Source organism: Letharia lupina, assembly GCF_014066315.1.
Source record: "Letharia lupina isolate WasteWater1 chromosome Unknown contig_20, whole genome shotgun sequence".
Taxonomy (NCBI): domain Eukaryota; kingdom Fungi; phylum Ascomycota; class Lecanoromycetes; order Lecanorales; family Parmeliaceae; genus Letharia; species Letharia lupina.
In genome coordinates this window covers 663,253-676,351 of record NW_023502989.1, presented here as the reverse complement: position 1 = coordinate 676,351, position 13,099 = coordinate 663,253, and the positions used below count along the sequence as shown (strand labels likewise).

General features: G+C 51.0%; 5 protein-coding genes across 5 annotated transcripts; 2 read left to right on the top strand and 3 right to left on the bottom strand.

The window, feature by feature from the left end:
• Nucleotides 1-574: 574 nt before the first annotated feature.
• On the bottom strand, nt 575-3,195 carry HO133_005045 (uncharacterized protein; the record flags this gene model as incomplete). The annotated part of the gene is made up of 7 exons (XM_037295957.1): nt 575-636; nt 733-756; nt 846-872; nt 1,316-1,652; nt 1,706-2,656; nt 2,716-3,048; nt 3,112-3,195. The coding sequence occupies 7 exons, from the start codon at nt 3,193-3,195 to the stop codon at nt 575-577; spliced, it is 1,818 nt and encodes a 605-aa protein (XP_037148655.1).
• A 641-nt stretch (nt 3,196-3,836) lies between these two features.
• On the top strand, nt 3,837-5,497 carry HO133_005044 (uncharacterized protein; the record flags this gene model as incomplete). Its single annotated transcript, XM_037295956.1, has 3 exons — nt 3,837-3,887; nt 3,935-5,117; nt 5,184-5,497. The coding sequence occupies 3 exons, from the start codon at nt 3,837-3,839 to the stop codon at nt 5,495-5,497; spliced, it is 1,548 nt and encodes a 515-aa protein (XP_037148654.1).
• Nucleotides 5,498-5,831: 334 nt separating this feature from the next.
• HO133_005043 (uncharacterized protein) lies at nt 5,832-6,379 on the bottom strand (the record flags this gene model as incomplete). The annotated part of the gene is made up of 3 exons (XM_037295955.1): nt 5,832-5,862; nt 6,013-6,127; nt 6,310-6,379. The coding sequence occupies 3 exons, from the start codon at nt 6,377-6,379 to the stop codon at nt 5,832-5,834; spliced, it is 216 nt and encodes a 71-aa protein (XP_037148653.1).
• A 280-nt stretch (nt 6,380-6,659) lies between these two features.
• Nucleotides 6,660-7,169, top strand: HO133_005042 (uncharacterized protein; the record flags this gene model as incomplete). Its single annotated transcript, XM_037295954.1, has 1 exon — nt 6,660-7,169. One exon carries the CDS (start codon nt 6,660-6,662, stop codon nt 7,167-7,169), a length of 510 nt encoding a protein of 169 aa, XP_037148652.1.
• Nucleotides 7,170-7,194: 25 nt separating this feature from the next.
• Nucleotides 7,195-10,287, bottom strand: HO133_005041 (uncharacterized protein; the record flags this gene model as incomplete). Its single annotated transcript, XM_037295953.1, has 2 exons — nt 7,195-10,043; nt 10,098-10,287. The coding sequence occupies 2 exons, from the start codon at nt 10,285-10,287 to the stop codon at nt 7,195-7,197; spliced, it is 3,039 nt and encodes a 1,012-aa protein (XP_037148651.1).
• Between the last annotated feature and the right edge of the window lie 2,812 nt (nt 10,288-13,099).

Genomic DNA, 13,099 nt, shown 5'->3' with positions numbered 1-13,099 from the left:
TGCTCTGCTTTTAATGACATAATCCGGTTTGGCGTTTGGGAGGCAAACATGCGTTGCTATTCTTGTGATCTTTGTTTCATCCTTACTCTCTGATACCACTCTTTTGTTATAACATTAGACGCAGCCTCTCATGCCAAATTAAAAATACATGTAACCCAATTAACGGAACTCTTCATCTCCGACCGGAGGAGATCCAGGAGTATTTGCATGTTTCTTGGTCTGAGATTCAATGAATGACGAATACCCCTCTTTTGCCACAAGAATGCGGTCATGTTGACGGAGTCAGGGCGGCGGCAGTGGTAGGCGAAACATGGAGGCAAGTCGCTATACTACCGCGGAAGGATCGCGCCCCTCGCAGATTTGGCACCCAATGTCCACTTGGTCCGACGACAGCAGTAGCTGCGGCCTCTTCCAATTCCGTAGGAAGTGCGTGTTCAAGTATCTGTGTAAACGGAACTGGGAGCAGGTGATAAGACGGGTGCCTATTGAGAGCATAATCGATCGCGATACGAGGTAGCAATCCTAGCGTCAGCGTGCGTAAGGTGTCTCGACTGTAGGCTCTCAGCTGGACTGGCTACTCACGGTAGTGACTAGGTTCCATGCCGTTGATGGCAAAACCGGCAACGTTGTCCGTTACTAAATTGAAATGTCACGGGGCTGAGCGTAACTATTGATATTGAATTGCTTGAATTGCCGCAAATTGGTGGTATGATTTCTTGTTATAAGGTCGACGGTCGGAGATCAAGCTCACAGTTACTTTATGCTGTCAGCTTTTCCGTAGTCAATCTGATGTCGACTACCGCGACACCCTTTGCCTTGGGATATCGTAGAAGAGAGCGACTTACCTAAAGTGTACGCCGGCTGTGGGGAATCTTAAGAATGAGCAGTCGAAGTAAGGGAAACAGAGTCTTCGCGTTGGCCAGAGGTCTTAGGTAAGAAGCGCATCCTCCAGGTACGGGAAATAATCAAGGCTAGGACATTCGGAATCAGCTGTGCGACCGCGGGAAGTTGTGATCTAAGGTCGAGGTTCATGAAGGATTCTCTAAGGCGTTCTTTGAGGTCTTTTTTTGTCTCTATTCTATGCTAGCGCTCCGTCTTTCCCATTGATGCGAAGTTTCTGCTATGAACATGCACCAGAGATCTCTTCAGACTAGGACGAACGGGATTCCCTGTCACCTCGGTCTAATTGTTCGACGGACAGTGCTGTCCATTCGCTAGTTCTGCGACACCACATTCGAGAGTGATGGAGCTAGCCATCAGCCGAGCCAGTAGTTATGTAGAAGGTGTGAGTGGCAAAACTCATCCTCAGAACTACTTGCAGCGCCTTTGCATATTTTGCTAAGTACGGGAGACAAGCCGCTTGGAGATGGATAATCGTAATCGATGTTGTAAATGCGGAAGCGCAGGAAGTCACTGACGGCGGTGTGGACGACATGATGAGTTCCAATGTAGACGTCTCTGTAGAGGGGTGCCCCAATTGCAACAGTCTTAAGGAGGGTTGATTTCCGCTTTTTGTTCACAATGTCCACAAACATAGCCGCTAGACCCTTCACGAAATAGTCCATAGGCATCGCGGATCTTCCACTTATTTCAGGTAAGTTGCGGATGTTTAGCACCTTGAGATATGGCATTTTTCTGAGAAGCCTCGCAATCTAAAGACCGTCAGAGTTCGCATATTTTACGAAGTGAAGGTCAATTGTGTTACCGATTCATGGAAGTATTTGTCTGAGCTACTGATTGCCTCCCAATTAAGCGGTATCCCAAGGAGCGTCAATGATGGGCAATTCTGGGAGATCACCCTCAGGTTCCCAAGCTTGGAAGATAACAGAGAGGTTGAGGCATTTAATTGCGTTCTAGGTCCGCGTCTCTCATCCCACACAAGCGTTTCAAGCGTTTTGCCGTGGACTTTCAGGATTGGCTCAAGGTTCTGTACGGCCAGGGTTTTGTCAATTAGCACTTGAAGGTGGTTAAGCCCGCGAACGGATGTGAGAAAGCTTTCGAGACTGGTGAATAAATTCGGATCAGGATCTTCGAGCCTCACGAAAAGATTTCGAAGCGCACCGAGAGCGAGCCTTGATGAGTCTCCTTGACCCATGAGCAGAGAAAATGCTTGACTTAGTCCAGGGCACGATTCGAGTCTCAGCTCAATGACGTTGTTGAAATCGATGTGGAGGGCCATCATCCCTTGGATGACAGTCCTAAAGTCAAGACCACACAAATACACCGACTCCAATGACAGGTTTACCGGCGGCTCCAGACCTATTGCAGAAAGTGTTTTTCCAACATCAACCCCGAACGAGGCCCACATCTTATCATATTGTGGACGCCTATTAAGGGCGAAGTCATGGGCAATGCGATTTTTGAACCCGAGTTCGAGATGGTCCAAGGTCTCGGCATTTTTTACTAACATGCTGGCTGCCCACTGGCAACCACCACGGTTAAGATCCATACTCTCGACGGATAATCGGTCAATCCCTTCAATTACTGACCCCAAAACGTCGCAGGATGAGGATAATCTGTTGCAGAACAAGCTTCCCAGGTTGGCCTGCTGCGTCTCGAACAGAAGGTCTAGAGTCGAAACATTGAGCTCGCAACTATGCCCCCACCTGCTCGTCTGGTAAGCTATTGTCCGTTGACGGGACTCCGGTGCTTCAATCTAGAAGGAGGAGAAAAAACGTGCCTAAACAATTCCAGTCGATTTTGGGGCAGCTTGACGATTAGCAGCCGAATGAGAGTATTTAGGGCATTCGACGCCGAGCTTTGCGGAAGGTAGAACTGGAGCTTTGTCTCGGCCAGAACTTCCTCCGGGCGCCGGGAGTCCTCAAATTCTTGCTGGCTGTCGCGTAACGGATATTGTTGGGTCGCAATGAAGAGGTATTTGGTGTATTTGAGACCATCCCCAGTAGAGCCCAGAAGACCTTCCAACGAGGGCAACCGTGACCATTTTTGAGGCACTCTGATGACGACTTGGTGGTAAAGCTTAGGAAGGACAACCGCCTTGATGGTCTTGCAGGTTAGACATAATCTGTTGAGGTCAAAATTATTGACCTGCAGCATATTTTGGCATTAGATATTTGGTCCTCTCCCAACGCTTCGGGGTGAACCACTTACGTCTTCGAATATCATGCCCTGAAGTTCTAGTGGAAGTTCCACCAAACGCGAAGGTTTAAGTTCGGTCTTCCCTGGATCTTGCATTGTGGACTGAAAAGCTGTATTTGAAGTGAGTTGTTGAGTCCCGCCGGCAAGCATGGGCTGATAAAGTGAGATCAAGATTGAGTCTTGGTCACCTCATAGTATGCGAGAGACAAAATGTGAGCCATTGAAGGGACTTACAAAGTCAACTTCACATGTGCCTTGTTACAGTGGCTGATAGATGTCTTGTATATGAGACAGTGCCTCAGGGGGTCTCCAAACACGTGTCATTGAGTTGTGTTCAACTTCAAGATCGAGGCCCCGTAGCGCGTAGATAAAGCGACCAGCCCTTAACCGGATTGGCTCCCAACCATTTGCACGGTATGTCGATTTATCATAGCGGCAACTTGCGGAGGGCTTTTGCCGCTCCGCCATCCGAAATTCGACCGTGATGCGGAGAGACTGCATCAGAAACATCAATACTTATCGCCTACGGCTGGCCGGGCGTTGTATGTATTCCCACTTAGATCTAATGAAGCTGTTTTTCAAATCCTCCTCTGTCGTCCTCATGTATAGCGAGCCGAAAAATTCTTCGACCCCTCTAAGATTCAATTGACTTTCGCAGCAGGTCGGACATTATAAATTGAGCTCTGGTCCGCCCAATTCAGAACATTGAAGCTGTAGGCATCCTACATACGACCATCATGGTCTCCCCAATAACCCTCTGCCTGCGGGCAACTTCTCCTCTACGCCCTGTGAGTTCATACTCTTCATTGACGATGGAGCTGACCGCTCGTCCCAGTCCTCCCTCCACACCCGCGCCTTCTCCACCACGCTCTCTCGAAAAGAAATCAACAAAATTCTCCCCTCCGCCTCAGCCGCTCTCGAAAACATGAAAGGAAATACCACCCTCTTAGCCGGCGGGTTCGGCCTCTGCGGCGTCCCCGACACCCTCATAAACACCGTCCACGCAAACCCTCACATAAAAGGCCTTACCGCTGTCTCCAACAATGCTGGCTTAGTAGGCTCAGGTCTCGGTCTTCTTCTCGAATCGAAACAGATTTCGAAAATGATAGCGAGTTATGTGGGCGAGAACAAATTGTTCGAACAACAGTACCTAAAAGGCGAGATAGAAATGGAATTGACACCCCAAGGTACACTGGCGGAACGTTGTAGAGCCGGCGGAGCAGGTATCCCAGCCTTTTATACCCCAGCAGCGTTCGGCACTGTTGTACAAACAGGCGAACTCCCTTTACGGCATAATGCAGACGGCTCGGTGCAATCGTACAGCCAGCCACGCGACGTGAAAGTGTTCAATGGCAAGAGCTACATCATGGAAGAAGCCATCCGCGGGGATTATGCATTCGTGAAAGCATGGAAAGCGGACCGCTTAGGAAACTGCATGTTCCGCTACGCGGCAGCGAATTTCAACGGGGCGATGGGGCGGAACGCGAAAGAGACGATTGTCGAAGCAGAACATATTGTGGAGCCAGGTGATATAGATCCGGCGGCTGTACATTTGCCGGGCATCTATGTCAAGAAGGTCATCCAGAGTACGGCGGAGAAGAAAATCGAGAAATACAACTTCTCGCCAGATGAAGGGGCGGGCGCGGACACGGGGGCTCTTGGGAAAGGGGAAACGGCGGGAAAGAGAGAGCGGATTGTAAGGAGAGCGGCGAAGGAATTTAAAAACGGCATGTATGCCAACCTAGGCATAGGAATGCCCATGCTCGCGCCGAGTTTTGTCGACCCCTCGGTATCCGTCACACTGCAATCAGAAAATGGTATACTAGGATTGGGACCGTATCCGAAGAAGGGTCAAGAAGATCCGGACTTGATCAACGCGGGCAAAGAGACCGTCACATTATTGCCCGGCGCGAGTTGTTTCGGCAGCGACGAGAGCTTCGGCATGATCAGGAGTGGGAGGATCGATCTGACGATTCTGGGTGCTATGCAAGTCTCCGCGAAGGGTGATCTCGCGAACTGTGAGTCCTAGCCGATAAACCACCCATCCCGTGAGCCGTATCCCATGCTAACATGATGCTCAACAGGGATGCTCCCCGGCAAAATCAAAGGCTTCGGCGGCGCCATGGACCTCGTCTCGAACCCTCAAGAGACCAAAGTCGTCGTCACCATGGAACACGTCGACAAGAAAGGACGGCCCAAGATCCTGAACCAGTGTGCATTCCCCCTCACCGGCAGAGCCTGCGTTTCGAGGATCATCACCGATCTCTGCGTCTTTGACGTCGATTTCACATCCGGACTCACGCTCGTCGAGCTCGCCGAGGGCGTCACGGTTGATGAGATACGGTCGAAGACGGAGGCGGCGTTTCAGGTTGCGGATACTGTAGGGCCGATGTTGTGATTTATACCTTGAGTGGGTGACTGCCTTGGACAAATGGGAGATCGAATAGGGATGGCCGGCTAGAGCCTTGGGGGAAATGCATGTGGTGGCGTTCACTCGGGGGCATTGCTGGTCCGTAAAGTTAGAAAGACGCAAGCGAATCGAATCGAATCGAATCGTCGTAGCAAATAGACATCATTCATGCATGCAATGCGTGAAAACGGGAGCTCAGAAGCGCTTAATTTCTATGTGGTACTGTCATCCGCCCAAGCTCTTCCCGCAAGCACCCCATCCCTCCATCCAAGTCTTCCCTCCCCACCAGCCAGACCTCCCGATCCACCGTGCCATCCATCCCCTAGTTCGAGAACTTATCCGGCACATGTTTCCTAAGTGACCAAAGCCAATCAGCATCCCCACATCTTCCACCTCCCCACCGACAAGCAACAGGAGCATGTATATCGAACAATGGAAAACAAGAAAAAACAAAACAACAAAACCAAACACAAAAACCAAAACCAAAAAAAAACACAACCCACCCCGTAGCCTTCTCAAACATCCCCCTGGCCTTATCCGTCACCTTCTCATTCACCCCGCGCTCCTTCTGCGGATCGACCTTGCCCTGGCCGAATTTCTTCTCCGCCGCGTCGAGGCCTGGAGCTCGTCAGCGGTGAGGTTTCATCACGGTGGGACGGTGGAGGATGAATGAGGGCACGCGAGGGACGGTGGAGGATGAATGAGGGCACGCGAGGGACGATGGAGGATGAGGGCACGCGAGGGAAAAGGGGGCTAGGGAATGAGAGCGAGGGAAAAGGGGCTAGGGAAGTGAGACGGACCCTTGTCGAGGTAATCCTCCTGCCCGCCGGCGGCGTTACCGCCCTGTTGTTGACCTTGTCCTGCGTTCATGGTTGCTGGTGTTGGTGTTGGGTGGGTGGAAGGATAAGGGTGTGGGTGTGGGTGTGGATATGGAGATGGAGATGAGACGGTAAGAGTGTTAGGTGAGGGATTGAAGATGGAGGATGAAGAAGGAAATAGAAGTGGAGGGTGGGATTGTCTCGATGTTTATATTCTTGCTTTGCGCCTTCCACTTGGAGGGGTCACGCTTGGCACTCGTCACGCCAAGGGCGCCGAGACCGTTGCCAAGAGATAAAGTAAAAAGCATTGACGGACGATCCGGATCGGAGACATGATTACCCCGATACTGAAGATGCAGGTACAGATTCGCTGCTTTTCACAATTGCTCATTCAATCAGGCGGAAGCCTCCTCCCTGCGTTGCCATCTCGTTACTGTGGATCAAGACATCGCGCGGAAATCAATCAACCCCTCACCCACGTCAACCCCGCTTCCAATACCCATCCTTGTCTCGGCGGCAAAGACAGAGATATCGCTAAGATCATTGGCAATGTCCTCGCCGCCTATGGCTTCCCCATGAACGGCATCCTCACAATGCAACCTTATTCATTGCAGGCTTTGCTCGTTGGTGACGGCTATAGCAACGCCAAAGTGGCTGATGCACAGGCCCCCTTTCATGAGTATGCGCAAGAGGTGAGCATATTTAATGGTACTGTCGTTGTTGTGCGCCAGGGCGTGGTGAGGACAGATGGCGTGACGATGTTGGTCATTGGCGAGCTGAAAGCTCATTTCCAGGGGCACACTGCGAGTGAGGGACTTGTTGATCGAGTGTTCGCGATTTAGCGATAATGATTTGGCTGATCCAAACTCAATCGTCTTCTACGTCTCCATCGACACTCATGCTATCCACGTCGCTTTCTGTCTTAGCAGTCCCGACCCGCTCCAAGTCAGAGCTTGGAGGCTGACTTACTGCGGCAGCCTGGCTACCAGCACGAACCGGCTGTTGGAATGAATTTATTTCGAACTCCCTCTCTTGAGCAGCGATAGTGTCAGGGTCGAGTACTCGGGCGTTAGCGAGAAAATCGATGGAAGAATCATCGTCAGAGCCAGACGAGGTGGAGACGTAGGGTGATCTTTTACTTTCGTCTGATAAAGACCCGAGGAAGAAGTTCGCAGGCCTTGGATCGACAAGATCCTCTACTGAAGACTTTGCTGAAGCTTGAAGCTTCGCGCTGTAGTAGTCGACACAGAGGTCTTCGTCTTCGTCTTCATCTTCGTCGTCACCATCGCCAGATTCTGATGAAGAGACTGGAGGACAGAGGTATGAGGGCGGAGGCACTGACGAAGGTGGCATATTTGTCTTGACAGTTGAGACGATTTCACTCTTGATGGGGCCACGATTGGTTTGACTGCGCGGGATATCCTTGGCTTCACCAAAAGTGTTAGTGGATCCTCGTGGCATGCTGTGAAGCAGACGTCGAATCTGGCCACGTGAACTGGAGAATGGTGATTGCGCGCGTGAGCCTCGCCTCTTCACCCCTCCGTGACGCACTTGTACTTTAATCATGAAGTTATCCTCCGGCTGTATAAAACCAAGTCCTGAAGCCTCCATGGGAATCGGTGACATGGTTGAGAGGTCTGAGATCGAAGACCTCAGATCTTCGAGGTCTAAGGCGGAACGCGTTGCGACTGTGCTGCCGATACCTAAGTCCATTGACTCTGGGGCACCGTCTCCATCTGGAACATAGTCGCTCTCGCTCTCATCCAATTCCTCATCGTCCGCTTGTTGAAGACAACCAATCGGCTCTTGCGTATAACGGCAATAAGCAGCCCCATTATGCATTGCAGCATTTGATCCCCCACTTAGGTCTGTGCAGAATCTGGCCTTGTTGTAAAATATGATAGGCCCATTCTCCCGATTCTGCTTGCGCAGCTTCACTTCTGATTCACGGACGCCGTGAGAGCCAGAATTGAGTCCGGTGGCATTTTCCATGGGATCAAACGATGAGACTGAGTTAGTTACGTGAGCTGAGTCATCGTCATCTTCAGAGGTTGCACCGTGAAAGAAGAGTGGTTTGTAGTGGAACTTGTCCATATCGTTGGGCTGTTCCAAGTACACGGGTCGTCGTTTCGCTCCGACCTCTGGAGTTGCAGACAAACCAATGGTGGGAAGGTGAAGAGCACTCTTTTGATCTTGAAAGTCCTCGAGGCCCGCTCTGCTTGGTATGCCTGCCAATGATCCTTGTTTGCTGACTGACACGCTAGTGTCTGTGGATTTCCAATTTCCTGTGTCGTCACTTTCATCGCTGTCGGAACTCAATTTGGTCCCATCGGTTCCACCTTGCCATCTGACCTTCGTACCGTCCGTGGAGAGCTCAAACTTGGAGCTGACATTGGCGACAGCATTTCTGATGAACTCCGGAGTCACATTTAGCGTATGCAACTGTGCCATGCTTGTGAGCAGATTGAGGAATACCCATCCGTCATCCGAATCTGGTTTGGCATCTAAAGTCGCTGTTGGTGATGCAAGACCCAAGTGCCGAATGTACTCGATATTGTCTGATGGCACTTGCGCGCGACGTATGTCCAAGTCGAGTGGGCGTGTAGGTCGTTGATCCGGCGCGAAACCACGACTCGCCCGCGGATCTCGGGACCTGGAGTCCTCGCCATCAGTGCTTTGACGTGATTGTTGACCGGTCGGGTTTGTTTCGCTTGAAGAGTCGATCTGTGATCCCGCACAGCGCAGAAGAATGCGAGCCTCTCGCATGCCTTCTGTCAGCGGGTTTCGGCCGCGGCTCTCGACAGTCTGTTGTGATTGTTGAGCAGCCAAGTTGGCCTCGCTGAGGGAATCCACTTTCAACTCCGCGCTGTTAGGCAGGATACAAGCCTCTCGCACGCCTCCTCGGATCGGTTGAAACTTGCGGCCGCAATTTTCAAGTGGGAGTCTATCCGCTTGCGCAGCTGATTGCAACACTGCCTGCGGCTGATGAGACTGAACGTGTCGGCCTGCTGCCCTATTGCCGGTAAAAATCTGTTCGAGCCTTCTAACCACTAATCTACTTTTAGCCCTCTCAGACAACGGGAGCGAATGCTTTGGCACTACTGTTTCTGGTATGTGATGAAGGTAAGATTGCACATCATGCTGTCGTGAATGGCACTGAGCCTGCCTGTCTTTCTGGGCATGGTCGTGCGACTGCTTTTGCGAGGCTCCTGTCTGGCCTGACATGGAAGCATACGCGGAATCCACGGGTTTAGAGCCTTTGGAATAAGAAGTTGAAGAGGACGATGGTATGTGATTTTTCAAAGCTACAGCAGTGGTTTTGAAGCTCCCAGGTTTGAAGAGGGACGTTTCGGGCGACTCTTCACTACTGGAGGCGAAGCTCCGCAGAATCTCCTCCAACTCGCGTTTGCGATGGGCGGCCAGTCCATGTATTCTGACCTCAAATAATTTTTCCTCCTGCAGATGAGAACAATGGAGTCTTTCGTATTGCTTTAGCTTCTTTCTGAGCCTTTTGTTTTGTATTGTCAGGTCGTCGATCACACCACGAAAGTCCTCACTATTGCTTTCCTTCGCCTCCATCTGGGCGAGCAGAGACCTTGTCGGAGCAGTGGGTTGGCCGGGGTTGGAAGGGTTGAACGAGGATCCATCAGAGTGTACAGCACAGGCACTGTTCCCAGCGGAGTACGTCCTTTCGTTGAGATAGAAAGGCGGATCGTCTAACAACAGGTGAGCAAGGTGCCTAGACATTAAGATGCGCAAGTGAGACTCACTATCGAGGTATGGGACATCCTTCGTGCCGGAAGCATTGTTGTTGGTGTCGTTGAACCATCTCTCTGCTTTGGCACGACCGCCTGTTGCCTCATACTTCCCCACTGCTGCGGTCTTCGCTCTCTTCGACGGGCGTGGGTCCGAGGAATCGGAGATCTGACGAATTGACGATTTGGGGTGCCGGGACAGCATTTGGAGTTGTGGGGAACTCAGCGCGCTATCCTAGCCTAATATGGTAAATGACTGGAGCCAAGCAGACTCCCACTTTGCCTTGTTGCACTCCCTGACGTGTCTTGCGGAGCGATCAGAGTCTGATTGCTCGATCTTCTGGAAGTCGACCCATTTTACCAGCGTGATCGGGTCGAATTAGTAGCGAAGAGATGGGAAAGAATTCGAGGAGGGAAGGTGTCTCGCAGGTCATGGAGATGGGATATGGCTGGCTGTTGATGCAGTATATGTAGGCTCTGGAGGGGTAGACCAGGGTAAGTTGTGGGGTGGGTTCGTTGCTGGAGATGAGGATGATGCAAAGTTGCCAGAAGGGTAGGGAGGGCAGGAGATGGTTGGAAGGAACATGTTTGCGCGCTGCTCTTGAGGAATAATGATAAATAATGAGAGGATCGAGGCGGAGGATGCTCCTTCGGAAGGCATGCATCCAGCGGAACGAGGCATGGTGGATCACTGGATCGAAGATTTTAAAGTATTTTTCTCATTGGGCCAGGGCCAGATGTAAGTCGATGATATTCGATCTTGAGGAACTTTTCTTCCAGAGGTTAAAGAAGGGTGGCACTAGCATGGAGATCGGACCAATCAAACACGCTGAGTCAGCGAGCCGCATCGACGATTGTTCGACGATTCTCGTTTAATATCCTCAAACCTTGCCATCTGTATCCCGTAGTATGGAGTATGGCAAGTTCCTTTGGGACTATAAGTATGAATCGACGATGGAATAGAAAAGATACCTAACTACCTATCCCATCACGTTGCATGATAATGATAATGATAAGCGCTCAGGATCAGATGAAATAGATGATTTGCCAAATGCCAACTTTTCTCCACCCTTCACCGCCATGCCAACTGAGAACCTTGGACCCTTTGACCTCTTGCAATCATAAAGTATGGGAAAGGAAGGTTCAAGATGCTATCCCTCCGACGCTCCCATTTCTCGGCTAGAGCACGGGAGACGCCGGAGAGAGAGACCAGATGCTGCATGGAAATCAATAATTCCCCACTGGCACTACTCTAGACATTCGCCATATGCCGCCGCCTCGCAAGAGCATACTACTGCCCAGTTTGGGGGCCATATCAACGGACGGCCGTAGAGTAGATCGGACAATAGTAGGTCTGTCGATGAGGCTTGCACCTTCTCAATAGTAAACATGATTGCAATCAGATGTTGGCAATTCTCTCTTGAATGTCTCTTGGTCAACAGCTGGACAGGGCACGAGGCAACCAGGATCAAAATTTTACCACTACATACTCCGAAGGCATCTTTCTCCTCAAGGGTATCTTTCCTATGGCAATGGGATCTAAGTAACGTTTGGCTGCACCTCTATCCCTCGTGCCATCCTTCTTCCAACCCTGTTGATTTACTCTGTACTTCCGTGTGTGCAGATTCGCCCTCTCGAACAGCTCCTGCTTTCGTAGTCCGAGTCAGCGCTAGATGAGAAGGAGTATTTCTCTAGGCACCATCGCATTCCACCTGCGTGAAATAATATACAGATCTCTGGATTTCCTCCTCTACTCATTCGGGCAAAGCGAACCGGGCAGTTTGCTCAGCGCAGAGCCAATTTGTTATAGGATCCAATCGTCAAGAGTTCCCAAATGGTCCAAGACCGAAGTTTTCTCCTGGGCCTGCCGGGACCCAATATCTGCACGTCCATCAAACATGAAGAGTATAAGACCAAACCATGCAGTGCGGGAATACTCGACCCATGCGCATCATCACCGACTGCAGCATGGTCCGTTTGAGAAGGCTCCAACTGCTACGCAAACACTCAAACAGTCAGTCACCAGAAAGTCTCCGGACCAGACGGCCAAACTCTGCCCGCCCTGACGACTCCGGCCGACGAGACTAGGATTGGACTTGGGGACTATCATCAATCAAGACTCCGGACATTTGCGGAGTGTCTCATGCCAGGGAGGCGAAACTCGAGGTAGAAAGTCAAGTCTTTAAGCGCCACCTCTCATGGACAGAACTACCTATCCGCTCCGTTCGATCTGGCGCCAATGCGGCTTTCGCTGCTGCGACCGCCACATTTTGCATCTCAATTTCCAATCATGCTTTGCGCGATGGTATCATATACGTCTGGACTTACTTATGTCTTCTGCGATCGCGTGCGGGGGCAGCCAATCACAAGTCGCGCTTTTGTCTCACATGGCCTATGGTGGCAACATCTGTCTTTACCTACCAGTTTCACTAGTACCACGTGCGGAAGCACCCATCGCGAGTCGCGCGTCTGTCCGTCCAAGGCTTTTCACACATCTCAAAGATCCTTCCCGAGATCTCAAACGTACTTTCGAGTTTCGAAGACATTCCTTATGCAACCCCACATCCAAGAATCTAGTATCCCGACCACTATGCCGGGCCCCGTGTTCTGAGTTGAAGTTTTTGCATGTGCTTCTGTGCTACTTGTAGGTATAGGCTTGAAGGTAGACTTGTTCATCTACCAATAGAACATTTGCCAAATGGCAATGTCGCGAACCCGATGATTCAGATCATTTCTCCACGGCCACTCACAATGCGCATATCTATAGCCTAGTGGAATTGGGGGAGTAACGTGACCCCGCCGTAATGGTTACATCGATTGAAACACTCCTTGATCGAGTATGATACTCGCATACGGGATGTGGTCCCGCCTGGCCCGATTAGATGTCTGCCGTTAGGTCGGGCTGAAATTGTTTCTACGTTCTCATCGACGATGACAACGGTTTCGACGAGAGTGTCTACCATGTCAGTGGGCTTCGATTGGAGACGCGTAGCGAAGAACGGCCAAGAGGTTCTCCG